This window comes from Spodoptera frugiperda, chromosome 28 (assembly GCF_023101765.2).
Source record: "Spodoptera frugiperda isolate SF20-4 chromosome 28, AGI-APGP_CSIRO_Sfru_2.0, whole genome shotgun sequence".
Lineage (NCBI taxonomy): Eukaryota > Metazoa > Arthropoda > Insecta > Lepidoptera > Noctuidae > Spodoptera > Spodoptera frugiperda.
In genome coordinates this window covers 10,497,560-10,514,721 of record NC_064239.1, presented here as the reverse complement: position 1 = coordinate 10,514,721, position 17,162 = coordinate 10,497,560, and the positions used below count along the sequence as shown (strand labels likewise).

Below are 17,162 nucleotides of genomic sequence, written 5' to 3'. Positions count from 1 at the left end.
AACATCAGCAAATTTTTAGTTCACTTGTAATCTCACACACAATAGGAGAATACCAATACAATTTTATATTCAAACGTGGGTTCTCGAAATGAAACCTTCTTCCTTTCGTTCATGACATGTTTGATTTAGAATTTACGTATTTCAAAGCATTTTTTACGTATACAATGAAGCCATTGAATGTTATAAGGCAGTTTTTCGTCTGACCTAGTTTCATTAAAATATATTTTATTTATTGTTTAGTGGATTTTGTTATTTATTACTTTAAGTGTAGGTGAATAGGGATGATGACGGGGTGTGAGAATTAAAAATTTATTTACTCCGTCAGTTAGGTCGTGAAAAAATATTAGACATGTATTTTTTATTTTGTCATAAAAGATATCAATACCTACTTAAGTAAAACGAATCAAAGTTTAGGAGTGGGAGCTAATACGTCATTTCTACGTATAAAATGTACCTCAAAGTGACGTTAGGCGATATTTTAAATCGAAATAACATATCTTTGAAAGTATTGGTATCCGCAAGAAATTAAAAATACGTGTCTAATATTTTACAAAACTGACTTTAAAATAAAAATTTGTCATCTGCCCTATTAATGGATATCAAGTTTTTAATATACTTATTAGAAAAAATATTATCTTATGACGTACCTACCTTGTTTTTTAAAATGAATACAAGTTAACTAAGAAAATTGTCTAATTAAAAAGTATGTTTTGTAGCAACTGGTGAAATAATTTTTAACGACGTGAAAATTTTGAACAGTTTTACCTAAAGAAAATTATACATCCACATAAAAAATAGGCAACTAACCCTCAACTCGAATTACAAATCAGAAACTAATAATTTCATCTCAAAAAGAAAAAAATACCAATTAATAAAACACTCGGTGAAGCAGACAAAATACGATGTTCACAGCTCAAAAAATACTGGATATAAACTACCACAACGTGAATACTTCGAGTGCTACTCCAATATCGAGTATCATTCAGAACGATGGTACTCGGCACAATTTCATTTTCGTTAATAGTTATGTAAGTTCCAATATAGTATATATGTACGTAAAATGTCATATATTTGCTCTGTCTGCCTCTTTAGTCGAGTGATTTTCGAAAATTTCTCAGTAGTAGCATGGAGTCTGGAATCGCGCCCTGTATATGGTAGTAGGCTTAGCCCCTTCGGGGATAAAATGCGTTATGATACATGTATACTATATATATTTTAACTGACTCCATGTTTCTATTTGTCCATCTATTTTTTATAATTAATTAAGGGTAATGTTATTTGACTTTTTAATACATAATATCATGTACCTATGTGATTTCTTCTTAACATGTAAGCAGACGTTGACTTGTGGTTCACGTTGAACAAAACTAGCTAGAAGAAGAATAAACATTGCCCGACGCGAAAATCGTACATTTGACCAACGAGGAAGTTGTATATTGTATAGTTTACTGTTTATCCCGCCTGGCAACAAGAAATATGAACATTCAAATTTAAACCTTATCTTAGGAGATTTTGTCGGAATGCCTGAAATAGTAGAGTAAGGGGTATTTATGAATGCTGTTAATTCTTGTTTAATATGTTTTACTTATGTGTAATATCAGTTACTTTTATTGATCGTCTACCGTTGTAACTGTTGAATTAATTAAATAAATAAATAAATCTGTAACAATACACAACAACCAATAGATATTTTTCTTCAAAAATGATATTCCAATATGTACAGTTTGACAGAGAAATTAGTAAAATTAGAGCTCCATAGACGACAACCATTGTTTAATAACCCTATCAACTGGATACGACCGAAGTGATTCAAGATTAACCAGTGATTCCATTCATAGCCGCCGCGGTTGTTCGTGCAACTAACTTAGACAAGTAACTTCTGGGTAATGTGGAATGGAAATGATGATGTCATTTATTTTATCAAATTGGCTTTAATTGTACACTCAAATCTTATTTTTCAATAAAGTTATTGATGAAATTCACACCAAGTAATCACATAAACCATTTACTCTATTTCGAAAAAATATTTTTGTATTGAGTAGTTCATTTATCGTGGGTTGTTATAAGCTATAATTCATTATGTTAGGATTAAATCCTAGCCAAGCAGTGCAAGTGAAACCGCGCGGTAGTAACTAGTACGTTTTAAATCATATAAAAGACAAATAACAAGTCATGCACTATTTATAATAATAGACATGTTAAAATCTCAATATGCTTTTAGGTGGATTGTATATGTGGCTTTGGCTGCACTTAAGTGTTAGATTTTCTGAAGTTTCTATTCGCAATATGCAGCACACAATAAACAGACTTCATAGCATACCATTTGCGGGTTGCACTTTAACAGTGCCGTTTCACTATCACTTGACTACTACTTGAATTAGCTCATAAAAGCTGCTATACAGTTAATTCTGGGAAAGTGGTAGTTATAAAGCTTAATAATACTCTTTACAAGTTGGGAATTAAACTCAAGACAAGGGGCCTTGAGTTCGGTAGTCGTGTTTGAAATCACTAATCCGACGAGGTAGTCAATGAAAGTCATAAATTTTGAAACAACAATTATTTCAACAGGAAAATACTTCCATAATGAGATTAAGTTAAAAAAACTTACTTATTAAAAACCCACCTTAACCCCCAAAACTTTTAATTACATCCGAGAACCCTTGAAGTTTCCAGTTAAAAATCATGAAATGGTCCCTTAAATTCTGTCCAATAAAGAGACCCTAAATTAAAAATTCTGAAGGCATGCAGACCCTGGGTCGACAATAAGCGTATAACTCAATTACCGAAATGGAATTCATCTTCATATCTCAAGCAACCGACGGAGTCACTCAATTTTATGAATCGGCCTTTTGCGTGCTCAGTGTTTGATGTAATGAGCCACTAAAATAACGAAATTCTGACGAACTGGGAACGTCTGATGCTCGTGACATACGCCACGACAAACTGTCTTGCATTTGGACAGACTTAAGACTTTGACTGCTAATAGAAAACTGTTGAAGGCAAATCCTCCGCTAACGTCGGTCAACGTGTTCAACGTGTTGAGCTATAAATCAATCAAAAGGTGGGTAAAAGTTTAGACATGTATTAATATACTTGTCACGATAATATATGTATTATTTGTATTGAATGCCATTTTGGAGAGCCAGTCTTAATTTATCATCACTAGTCGGAATAGTAGTAGTTCTTGTCAAGACGATGTTTGTTTCCAGTCGTATTCAGATCCACCGACAGATTAGGCTATTTAAACTGGTCTTAAACTTGAATTTAAATAACAACAAAAGTATAATTGCATAAGTCTTGAAGACTACGATTCAATTTCCTTGGATAATTTTTAAATACTAAATTACACTATTAAGTACTTTATAACAACCGTGACAAGCTTGTCATTCTTTCTGTTATGTATGTATTCAACCTAAATTAGCCATTATGTTTGGGCAAAGGAGGTGAAAATAGGTAGGACGGGACACGCAAGCGGTTTCCTGTTACCCAGTGTTGCTTACAGTGTTTTGTTAGATCATTGTTTAGCGATGTTTTTTGAAGTGGTTCCTTTATATTCAGGAGTATGCTTGTTATGGTGTTAATTTTAGAACTTAGGTTAATATATCGTGGTAAATATTATTTTAGAACGAGATTTTGTATATTTTTATAATAACTATCGTGAGATATACTAAATTAACTAAAAAATCACGGTTTACTCACTCACATACCTAACATGTTTTTTATCACACAGACATTGTCATAAAGAGTGATACACTAACAGTTTTAAAATCGACTGCTTTCTTTGTAGTTGGTTTGTGTTCAGAATAATGATGACTACGAGACAAACTTAGTAATTTTAGGGAAATATACATGATCAGAAATATCAGACCTAATTTCCCACAATCCTCATCAAAGATCAACACAAACAACGATTGGTTCTAAAACCAAAAGCAACCAGTGTATATTGAACCTTGTAACTAATCAAAAGGTAATGTAGAGTGGAAGTGCTCTTAGCTGATAATACTAGCAATCTGTCACCTCAATCGCAGCTCTGCGGTCACTGATTTAGCATGAAACGCAGCTAAATTAGGTGTCTAACATAATATGTGCTGTCTAGAGCCGTGGCGGTGTTACATTGCACCTTGCAAAGACGATTGACCTGTACCCTGATTAATTGTGAACCCAGTTGGATTAGCTTCGATTCTTCATAATATTTTTAACCGACTTTAAAAAAAATTGGTTCTCAATTTGATCTCTAGTCAGTATGTATGTGCACGATCATCTCGCGTTTGACTGATGCGATTTTCAGTATAGTATTTTTTTTTTCAAACTTAGGTGAAGGTTTTAGGGATCTGAATTAAAAAATGGAGGCTAAAGAAAATTAAAGTGTAAGTGTTATTCTTTTTATGCAAAGGAAAACCTTTTGCTAAATAAAGTCTTAAATGTTAAACTTGTTTGATTTTTCCTCTTAATAATAAAAATCTGATGAAATGCATGATCTAAGAACTATTCATTTGTTATGTCTTTTTAATATTTACAACAGATAATCATATTTTTTATTGTGAGGTATACTCGTACATCATGTTTACATGATGTGTTAAATTAGTTCTGGAATCGTTCACCTTTTCCAGGAAGGACTTGAGACGCGACGTCTGCCTTCGAAAAAAGTTGTTTTGGCACAATCGAGTTTAAGGCCCTTCGAATACAAAGTCTTAGATGTAACCCCGTGTAAAGTAAATAGGTGACGTCGAAGAGTGTTTTCTTTTTTTTAAATAAACGTATTACAATGGTGGTTACTTATTAAAGCATTATTAATGTATTAACTAGCCTCACATTTCGGCATACACTAAGGTCTCCAAATAACAATAAGGGTGATTGTAACAATATAATTTAGATTCGCTAACAAGACGCGAGACTTCATAGACGTGTACTTTGCCTTTAATAATAATGTAATATCTTAATAACTTACAATAATTGTTACTATAAAATTAACTGCAGTGTCAGTTCGAAAGTAAAGTGTGTCGCGAGTGTGATTTTACAATTTATACTTACTTATATTGTGCAAGATGAACTAAATATTTCTTGGTTATAACATATATCTGTGTTAGTTATGTCTAACCAAACAGCTTCCCCTTTCGGGCGTAGCCAACTATTGCAGCGAAGTCCTCCACCGACTCCAAATCAACCAGAACCAGTTCAACCTATTGAGCAAATTCCACCTCAAGCTCCAGCCGTGTTGGCTGGTGAGTTACCCCCTGAAGTTGTTTCAACACCAGATATCCAGAAATGGATTGGGTCAATAGACGCCGTTCTCACTGAGGTCTGCACCATAGTCTCAGAAGGGAAAATGAACAACGATCAAAAGCAGCGTGTCTCCGCCCTTTGTCGCAACGTTTTAAAGGGGACAAGTCAAATGGCCGTAGAATATCAAGCTTTAAAGCAAAAAACCATCCAAGCGCACCACACAGTACTGCATCTAAAAGAACAGCTGGACCTTGCAGAATCTATTAAGGTGATCAAAAATACTATAATCGACAAATTATCGCCTTCTGACATAACCTCTTCATCTTACGCTAACATAGTAAAAAAAAGTTCCGAAACCCTCATCCGCCCAGCAAATCTGAGTTCTGTGGCCATCTATCCTTGCGACAAGACGAGAACAAGCGAAGACACAAAGTCACTTGTTCAGAAAATTATTTCGCCTGAAGAACTAAAGCTTCATGTCCGTGGCCTAAAAAAAGTCAGAAACGGGGGTGTACTTATTAGGACCGAGAACAAAGGAGATATTGAAAAGCTCAGGAATTCAACGAAACTGATGTCATCTGGCCTTACGGTAGAAGAAACCCCCAAGCGCCGACCTAGGATTGCTGTCGTTGGAGTTCCAGTAGCACTTACTGAAAGAGAAGTATTTGACTGCATCTATGAGCAAAACCTTTCGGAGAAATTGGCAAATAGTACTCGAGAGTCCTTTCTTGCTACTGTCAAATTGAGCCATAAGTCAGGTAAGAAAGGTCTTCCCACTTGCAATTATATATTAGAAGTTTCTGCTGCCGTCAGGAAAGTACTCATAAACCAAGGCCGGATTTTTATAAACTGGACTTCTTGCCCTGTAAGAGATTACACAATAGTTACAAGATGCTTCAACTGCCAGCAGTTTGGCCATGCAGCCAAGTTTTGTCGTGAAACTAGTCCTACGTGCAACCACTGTGGGGAGACTGGGCATTCCCACAAGGAGTGTAACAGTAAATCTTCTCCGCCTCAATGTGCGACGTGCAAGCGCTTCAAGAAGAAATGTGACCATCAGACTGGTGACGCAGAGTGTCCGGCGCGTAAATATGCCGAGATTAATTATATCAATTCGATTGACTATGAAGGCGCCTAAGAGCGCCCCGGACAGTTTATTTAGTAGCACTTAGTTATTGTCTCGTAAGTTAAAAGTTACTCTATATTTTATTAATTTAGTAATTAGTTTTTATGGCCAGTCAGCTAATCACTGATCTGGATGAATTTTCTGTGTCTGAAGCCAATACCTGTAATGTAGAAGATTGTAAACTTCTTCTTCCTTCTGGGGAAAATACGCTTACGCTACTAACTCAAAATATTCGCAGTATTAATCGCAACATGGATGGCTTTGAAGTTCTATTAGAAAGTCTTGACATTAACTGTGATGTTATTGTCCTAACAGAATGTTGGCTATCTTCTCAGACAGCCAATTTACCTTCTCTCGACGGCTACTGCACTCACAAAACAAATTCAAACATGAATCAGAATGATGGTGTAGTGGTGTACATCAAAAACAACTTAAAAGTTCTAGTGGAAGAGCCCAGAGTTCAAAATAGTAACTGTTTAGTAATTAAAATTATTCCGGATACTGTAATTATGGCCATTTATAGGCCACCGTCTCAAAACATTGACAGCTTTTTGGACTCACTTGATGTAAACTTAAAACATTTATCTGCTTTTAAGAACATTATATTAATGGGTGACATAAATATTAATATTGCTTCTGAGAGAGCAGATACACATGTACATAACTACCTAAATATTTGTTCATTTCATGGTCTTTTACCAACCCATTATTATCCCACGCACCAGTCTGGGTCATGTTTGGATCATTTCATCATAAAAACCCGACATCCGAACAAAACATTAGTCACCAATTCATCGCTTACGGACCATCAAGCTATTTTGCTAACAATACAAAAATCCTCACCTAGAAAAAACTGCATGCGTAGCTTTTTAAAAATTGATATGACTAATCTTGCACGTGCCATTCGCGACATCGACTTTGACCCTGTTTACGATACTAATGACGCAAATATTTCATTACAGTATTTTATAAATGCGCTACAACATGCGATAAACAAAAATACAATTACCAAAATAACGTCTAGAAGGTATAAATCGATCAAACCGTGGATCACTCCAGGTCTCGTTCGTTGTATACGGCATAGGGACAAACTACACCAAAAGTCAAAACTTGCACCTGATAATGAAATACTTTCTATTTCATATAAAAGGTATAGAAACTTTTGTAACAACCTTTTAAAAAAAGTTAAATATCAACACGAGAAGAATGAGTTACAGAAGGCAGGAAAAAACAGTAAACTCGTTTGGAAATTTATTAAAACAAATACTTTTCGATCGAAAAATCCTGAACCCCCACTCGAATTACTGTCTTCAGAAATAAACCCACTAGTAGCCGCAAATAAAGTAAATAGTTTTTTTGCTAACATTGGCAAAACCTTAGCTGAAAAATCCTTGAACCATAGTACTTATCCCCACCAACCATTGTCGGCTGTAAATACCCCTACGAAAACATCAAAATCTTTTGTTTTATTAAACACTGACGTCAATGAAATTTTAAGGATAATTACAGGGTTAAAGGACGATTGCGCTGTTGGGTGGGATGGCATTCCTAATAACATACTGAAAAGGTTTAAACACCTTCTTGCTCCTCCATTGACCCATATTTTTCAGTCATGTTTGTCTAAAGGAATCTTTCCCAAACCGCTTAAAAAAGCAGTAGTTACGCCAGTTTTCAAAGCGGGAGATAAAAACTGTGTTAACAACTATAGACCCATTTCAGTATTAACAGGTCTCTCAAAAATTTTAGAAAAAATTATAAATAGTAGATTAATAGATTATCTTGAAATTAACAATTTGCTTTCAAATAACCAATTTGGGTTTAGACCAAAAAGATCGACTAACCAAGCAGTTCACAGACTGTCCGAATACATTAGTACTAACCTTGACAAGGGTATGCATACCATTGGGATTTTCCTGGACCTCGCTAAAGCTTTTGACACAATTTCTTGTTCTATGTTACTACACAAGCTTGAAAAACTTGGAATAAGAGGCGAACAACTTCAGTTGTTCACCGATTATCTTAGAGATCGTCAACAATGCGTTAAAATAGGTCAGTACACAAGTTCTGAGATGGAAAATAGTGGTTTCGGAATACCTCAAGGAAGTATTTTGGGACCTACATTGTTTTTAATTTACATTAATGATTTATGTAGTTTGGTCCTTCGTAATGGGCTAATATTATCATATGCGGATGACACAGCCCTATTGTTTTCCGCTGAATCTCAAAGTGAAACATATGAATATGCCCAAAACGGTTTTAATGTTGTGTCAAATTGGCTTCATCAAAATCTTCTAACATTAAATATAGATAAAACTAAATATATTTCATTCTCAATTAGAAACATTAATCCACCGCTTACTAACCTAGATATATTTGCACATAATTGCAATTCTGCTAATATTGCTTGTACTTGTCCCACTTTAGTTAAAGCTGACCACATAAAATATCTAGGTGTTACGATTGACACGAATCTAAATTTCCGTAAACACATCGAGTTACTATGCAAAAGAGTGCGTAAATTAATGTACATTTTTAAGAACCTACGCCACATAGCCGACTATAAGTTAATTAAACAGGTTTATTTGGCTCTGTGTCAGTCTGTTCTCACCTATTGTATTACATCATGGGGTGGAACTGCAAAGTCTATCTTGCTTCCTCTGGAACGCGCTCAAAGAGCAATTCTAAAGGTTGCTACCTTCCGCCCTTTTAGGTTTCCCACACACCAACTATACACTGCATGTAAAATACTAACAGTGCGCCAACTATTTATATTGCAAACCATACTTTATCAGCACTCTGAGCTTCCTTTCGACCCAGTATCCCAAACCAGGAGGAGGAAAGATTTGGTTTGCTTTGAACCACAGACAAGACATGCATTTGCACATAGATTTTACGTATTTTTAGGACCATTTTTGTACAACAAGGTCAACAAGATACTAAATATATATAGTGTAAATTATTATAAATGTAGTACATTGTTATCAGAGTATCTACTAAATCTTGATTACGCAGACACAGAAAAACTATTGGAAGTTTTAGTATGAATGTAAGATTAGTTTGTAAGTTGTTATTCTATTTCTGTACACATGCACCTAAATTGATAGTCTTGTAAGTGATGACCCGAAACACAGGTTTTTATAAACCTAGCTCGGGCAAGTCGCTAATTATACATAAGTCTAGGTTAAAAAGTAAATTTTCCTATAGTTCCTAAATATTGGTAAGTTACTTATTAAGTTATTCCTAGTGCACTAGCATAATTATTGATTAATACTTATTTGTGGCTGTTTCATGTAAATTATTTTGTGAAATAATGAAATAAAGGATTATTTTATTTTATTATTTTATTTATTATTATAATTTCAGATATTTGTCCTTGAGAGAGTGTAAAATGACAGAATAAACTGGTGAACCCTAAAGAAAATATCAGGAAAGTATCCAAAAATAACAATTAAGCTGGATTACGGGCACACGCGCGCTCCACTGCGTCCGTGCACACATAGAACCGCAGGAAATTGCTTCTAACAACTTTAATTGGACTCTCACAAGAAAAAACTTTTCCAATCTGCCTTTGTAAGTGGCAAAGCTTTAAAAGCCGAGATTAAAACGGTTATTAAGCACAGTTTGTTTATGAAAGATACATCTATTATTCATGACGTTTGACGCCCCACTTTGGATTACGTCGATATTTTGGGTGTTAAAGTGACCCGCAAAAGGTACAGGTAGAATAAGCCATTAGCATAAAAATTCTTTGAAGCAAATTTTGTTGGGCTTTTTCGAGTTTTGTCCGGTTTTTTAATAATGTATGTGAGGTTATTTTCGTATACAATATAATATTTATAGTACTCGGTATAAAAATTCTCTCGTATTTCGTGCTTGTCTTCAAATAAAACGACTTTTAATATTTAATTCTGTGTGTCGAACTAAAGATTTGTATTACAAAAATAAGTTGTCCTTCAGGTAAGTCAAATACTGAATGGTAAACGTATAAATGTTTAAAGAATATTAATAATCTACCCACTCGTTCGTCATCATCCTAGTTGGTACAGAGGTCTTAAGTGTGACTTCTATGCAAAGGGTCTCGGCTTCAAGTCCTGGGTCGATCAGTCGCATTTGCTTGCACTCGACCAACAAAACAGCCTAAATTTTCAATTATCAATGCTTTTCACTAATACACGAAACAGTTAATGTAATCTTCAAACACAACACTACCTTCCATTAAAGCCGTAGCAGATTCTTTTAGAACACCTTATATTTGGTATTCCAGCTTACGCCTATGCAGAAATAGCCGAGGGCTCCTCTTTGTAAGGATGACACGTTATTGGGTAGTCTGTTTATATTTTTTCGTTGCCAGTCCTACCCTTTGAGCAGAAACTCCTGGGAATAAATTAATGCTTCTTGTTGTTTTATTACAGGCTGGAAAAAGGAAACGAATGCAAATAGTTCGCTTAAACGGTTTTATGTATTTAAAACCTTTTGGATCGGGTCGGTTTATAGCCACTATTTAAATATTTGCGGGAAAATATTGTGGCATCGTTTATTATTGTTTTTTACTCGAATGAAAATTAATGTGGTATTTCTTTGTTTTGGATAAAAGTGGTTGAGGTTTTTAGTATTGAACTTAATTTATTATACATTTTATAGTATTTTAGATACTTACGTATATGTTTACTTTTTAAACTTGAACCCACGACAGCCAATAAGCCGATATGACTAGTATTTTTTAAACTGTTTCGTTCTATAACTCTCTTAGAAGTCTCTCACTCAACATTATACATCAACCAATCCAAAGAATTAAAGGTAAACGACCTTTGATTCAATATCACATTATAATTTTACAGATTTAAGTCATTGAACGGTTTTATTTAGCTTGACCTGTTTTTGTTTTTGTTTGGGTCTAGTAATTGGCATTTAACCCCCTCCCTGACGTCCAATCCATTTGATACTTAGTGCACACTCTTCACCTTGATGACCATACAATAAATGCCCATTTAAACATAGCAAAGATATGTACTATTTTAGACATTAACAAATAAAACTTTGTAAGGATTGATGATGCTTTATGTATGTGATATATTGTTATTTAATTACTGTTCCTAACTTTTAATACATTAACTCATTCTCAATGAGTTAGCTAAGTGAAAATATACTTAGAACTATAAACATTAAACTAATCCTAGAGTACTCGTGACAAACTAGTTTAAAACAAGTTACAATTTCTAAACAACTACTTTACACATTTGCATAATTTGCACAGAAATCACAGAACAAATGAAACAATCCTAGAAATGTTTCCTACAGTTGTTTGAATTCTTGTGTGCATACATTCTGCATATTAGATGGTAGAGGTGAGTATGGCCCGAATTATAGCTGGCTAGCCGCTAGTGAATATCTGAAAGTTTTAAAGTGATACAGTAGTCAGAGAAGTTAAGTCATTTTCAAAAGAAATACATCATCATCGTCCTTACACTGCTTGACTATTGTCCCCCAATAACACGCCACTAATCACGACTTTTAGCTCTTTGCACCAAACCACTATCCACCACTGGGTCCCATTGTCATTTAGATTTTTTAATAAGGGTGTAAAACGGAACATCATTAGCACGATTACTTTTTACGATACACGATACTAGGATTTTCTCCTGTTTTGTGGATGCGTTTACAAAACATGCACATGACACCTAGACCCAAAACAGCAGTTAGTGGATCACACAAAAAGTTGCTTCGTGTAGAAATTTAACTAATTACTGCTAAGATTACAGATTACAGATACACAGTAACACTTTCACAAATAAGTAAAAATAATTTGAATTGGAATTTGAACCCACTACAGTTTGCGCGGCAGACGATTACCCTGTTACAGAAAACTGAACCGTACAGTCAAGATTTTTTTAATACACAAAAGAGAAAAATAAATGGCCCAGGAACTTTAGTAGTTTACCATGCGCTGAATTACCTCTATACCTACGTCATACACTCATCAAAAGTTTCGACCACACAAACTTCACGTTTTCTTCTTAAATTACCTTGTAGAGAAACTTTTCCCACAAGGTACTTTCTCACTGATTGTATCACAGAATGAGAAAAATGTTTTATCAGACTAAACTCTGAATGGAAACTGTCAGCTAACATCTACTTGTTAGACAAACAGACAACTGACTTGGAAGATCAGTTTTCCAACAACTAATCGAGATGATATTTTCTATTTTTGGTGTAGCTGGAACTTGAAATTTTAGAGCTGACAAAGAAGAATGTTTTGTAAGTAGACAGTTGTATGTGCGCTATATTGAAGAAGATCCAAAATAAAAGTACAAAGACTGATGACTGTTGATGAAGTCAAAAAGTATCGCAAGAATTGTATTGAATTTAATTGAATCACTACAGCAATTGGCGTTCTGATTTAGCTTTTGAACTGCTTCTAAAATGCCACAATATGTTGCAAAAAGCTAAAAAAAGCCTAATCATTACTGTAAAAAACTACAAAGAGTTAAAATTATATACATCGAAATCATCATCATTGATATTTTTTCAATACTTTCACTTAATATAATAGAAACATTCCGAAGAATCAAATATTATTCTACGAACCAAAAAGATATAAGAGGATTACTAATCTCTCTGCCCATATTGGCAATACTTCCCATTTATCAAAATAATCAGACGGATATAAACGTTCTGGGATGAAGAATTTCCCAAATCAATTAGCTTCATGACATCGACAACAGAAAATAAGATTCGACCAAATATCTCTAATATCGTAGACAAAAAAAAATGGGTCAACATCAAATTCTTTCATTATTTTTGTTATTTATTTGATTTAGTTTTTTTTTTTTTTGTATAAGCTGGTAAACGAGCAAACGGATCACCTGATAGTAAGCAATCCAGCCACCGCCCATGGACACCCAAAACACTGGAGGCGTTAGAAGTCCGTTGCCGGCCTTTTGGGGATAGGAATTTAAGGCATTAGAAAGATTCGGAATTAGGTCTCTGCTGCTGTCATTACTCCGGTCGAGCCGGCCCATTTGTGCCGAAACATGACTCTCCCACACTTAAAAACTTCCCATATCCAATGAAACAGCAATTAAAATTGTCAATTTTTATAGTCATCATTATAGATAATCTCTAATAGATTTAACAATCATACATACATGATATGTTCACTAGTTCAAACAAAACTAGACCTAAAACACAGTAGTATTAGTAGAAACACCGGACATTTTCACATGAAAATTACATTCGAGAAACTGTAGTTGAAACACATCTCGTTACATTAGGGTTTGCTGCAGTACATTAGCGATGCCTTGTGGTTTGGCATCACGATTCACAATATAACAACGTGTCAAAGTAATTGGCCAGTGTGTGGTGGCAATTATGCCACACGTCCAACTTGGTCAGATTTGCATATTACCAAGGCAACACCGGTGACAGACAGTATTGTATACATGGCTGAATATCAAGCTAACCAAAACCAGTATAAACTGACCGTCGAATGTGTGAAAAGATAATACAAAACGAGACCACGATAAACTGGTTTTGTGTAGTTCAATGTGAAGTTGTGTGTACACCTGTGTTTCTGTTTAACACACTCTGATGCACCGTGTACGTACACAACACTACCTTCTAGGCGAAGTAAAGGACTTCAATGTACTCATTATCAACAATCTGCGACCAATTACTGCTGAACTATGGTTCTACCCTATAAAAGAAGGGTAAACCATTGGCCATGATCTACATGCTTGGTCGAATCGTAGTTTAAAAGAAAGAAGCTACCCGGAATCTTTTATTAATATGAGTTTCTTAGTCGACTCTTACGACAACCACGAGAAGAGTAGAGGTGTCGTCAATGGTATTCTACCTTTGTCGTCACTACACGTCAGAGGTGGTAAAGGACCTTTAATGCAATATAGGACACGTATTGCTCAGTGTTTGCTGATGGAAAACAGATGGTCCTGGCGTATCGCCAGCCCAGACAAGTTACAACACTATTGATTCTGTGTTGTGTTGTCACGCTTTGTAAGTACGACTTGGACGCAAATGAATTAGTTCAATTGCCTTCGAGACTGATTTATTTGGTGTTAATTTTGTTTATAATGAGACAATTATTTAGAGAGCTGTTCTAGAAGTATGTAATGTATCTTTGTAAGAACAATCTTGGAAAAGAATAAGGTCAAAATGTTTAATTACTTGAAATTTTAACTTTAATTAATCTTGTTACTCACTAAAAGAAACTAATAGAAAACATTTTTTACACGTAGCTTATTTAATTTAAATATATTCTTCAAAACAAAGAATACGTTACGACAACACTTAAGACTGGTCGTAAAAAAACAACTAACATCAGGTTCCAAATTAAATTCTTTGCTCAAGTGCTGCTGACACTTGATTCCAACTCAAACATTAAGACTGAACACAGTGTAATTACTGACTAGTGAAATAATTACTTAACAGTTAGCTGTTAGAAGTTTAATAAATTGTCGCGAAACTGTAGCAGAGTTTGTACGAAATGCAACTACATTTGGCAAACAGCCAGATTTAGCAAGAAAACCTGTATGTATCGATTTGGTGGCCCGAAGCACGTTCACCTAAAGGCTAAGCATTTGGCAAGCATAAACAATTTGTGTTATTTATTGTTTCGAGTCAATGTCGTTTACAATACGGGATTTGTGTTCACAGGATTTCTGGAACGTTACCGGTTTAGAGCTTTGTTGACTTTCCAGAAAGGTTTGGTTTTGTTTACCTGCGAATGAGTCTTTACAGTTTTAATTTTGATTAACTGAGAATGTCACATCACCTGTAGTGGAACCTCTAAGGAAGATTGTAATCTCTCCCTTCACAACAATGCAATGCAACGTCATGCCATGTATAGTTATATCCCCTTAGGGGCAGGCAGAGGTGAACATTGCGGCAGGTAAATAGGTAACAAAATAAATTAAAGTCTACGATAACCTAGATTTGGTTAAGAAAATACCTTTTTACTATTTCTTGTTACAACTTAAAAAGCAAGAATAAATTAGACGTTGATCCCATTCGAATTCAGTACTATTGCACCAAAACAGCTTTTAGGAATACAAAACTTTGCGAAAACTTGGAAAGAACGAAGTTCAAATATAAACAGTTTAAGTTTTCAAATCGAAAAGTGAGTTCTAAAACACTTTCTGCGCAATCTAGGAAAATCGGCTTTGAAATTACGTTATATTTGATTTTCACTCACTTATACTACTAAAAACAGGTAGGCAGTATAGTTACGTATCTATTATTCACGAAATATGTCTTAAGGACAAGACCACATAATTATGTACATTTACCATTCTACAGTACACTAATAAAAATAAAAATAAATTATATTTTTTTACAATTTTTGTCAGTGTCTGTTTGTTTGTTCCGGCTAATCTCTGGAATGGCTTTGCCGATTTTGAGGGAACTTTATTGACAAGAAGCTGGTGTAATAAATAGTTTCTTGAGCTACTTTTATTAAAAAAAAATAAAGTTACAAAGTCCGTAATACACGCGAGCGAAGCTGCGGGTATCAGTTAGTCGAATATAAATTTTGATCCCACATCTTTAACTAAAATCTCTTCTTTTTTTGTTTCTTATCACAGTAGTGAAACTTTAAAGAATACATTTGTCACTCAGCTTAGGTTCATCCACTGCGGTGTCCACCGTATGCTTGGTAATCGAAGTTACTATAAAAACCAACAAAGCCACAGAAACTAGAAACCCAAAAACCCCCCTTCCTTCCAATCTTCCTAATCCTCGATTCCCCAATCACTTACACCCTTTTCTTAACAAAAAACGCACTTGTAACGCCTCTGGTGTTTCAAGTGTCCATGGGCTTCGGCTATTGCTGAACCGTTTGCTCGTTTACCGGTTTATTCCATAAAAGGAATCTGTCTCCACGATTCTGACACAATCGCCAACAAACTTTGCAAGAGTTAAACAAAGATCAGTCTAAATGACGTCATTAAAGTCGTTTTTTAATTAAATAAAGGCCGTAACGACCAAATTTTGCCTGCAAACTACCTGAAGGTAATTATTAGATACGCACTTATTTTAACTTAAGCCTTTATCGAAAATTTTAAGTCGTTAATGTAGGTCTGTTTTAAATTAGGTTATGTGGATTTAATTTTTTCCTGTATGGATGTATGGTGCAAAGGATATTGGAGTTATAGTTAACTTAGCAGATCCCTTTCTATATAAGAGATTTTTAACGGGCTTCGAAAAAGGAGGTTCTTAGTTTGACCTGTATGTATGTTTGTGTGCGATAATCTCGCAAATGGCAGAACCGATTTTGATGAGTTTTCAGCATAGTATATTTCAGAGTTAAGAGAAAGTTAAAGGAATATTACCTCACTTAAAAACTTGGAGTAAGTTATAAATACTCGTGTGTATCTTTGTCCTAATTTTGGTTTGATTCCCGTGTTGGGCAAAGTGATATTGGAAGTTTGGAATGTGGCCTCATAACAATATGGCTAAATAGCATCATAAATGCACATTAAATAGACATCTTAAGACTATAACTAGAAAGTCTGCCTACCCCTTCAGATTTTAGAGCAGTATGTATTTTTTCTGTTATATTATAAACACAATAAGAATAATTTTATTCAGCCTAATACCACATACATTATAAAACTGTCATTCCGTGCTTAAAATTGTAATTTTGCATGACCTTAATTCATAAATCAGTTCAGATAGGAGAGTTTTCCTGATAATCGTTATTTATGTTTTATTTACATTTGTTTTTTGAAAATAAATTATGATATAAAATGGGCGTAAATGGCCTAATGTTTTCACGCGACATTAATTTTGAGGCATGTTA

General features: G+C 34.6%; 2 protein-coding genes across 3 annotated transcripts in view; one reads left to right on the top strand and one right to left on the bottom strand.

Moving 5' to 3' along the window:
- The window catches only part of LOC118265295 (kin of IRRE-like protein 3), a 149,845-nt gene that overhangs the window by 77,243 nt on the left and 55,440 nt on the right, over positions 1 to 17,162 (bottom strand). The gene's annotated exons all lie outside the window — the stretch shown is intronic.
- On the top strand, positions 4,874 to 9,683 carry LOC118281069 (uncharacterized). The gene has a single exon (XM_035601514.2). The coding sequence runs from the start codon at positions 5,090 to 5,092 to the stop codon at positions 6,359 to 6,361; it is 1,272 nt and encodes a 423-aa protein (XP_035457407.2). The 5' UTR covers positions 4,874 to 5,089; the 3' UTR covers positions 6,362 to 9,683.

What these genes read in the sequence shown, in the direction of transcription:
- LOC118281069 (XM_035601514.2), top strand. Translation starts at nt 5,090, where the DNA reads ATGTCTAACCAAACAGCTTCCCCTTTCGGGCGTAGCCAACTATTGCAG.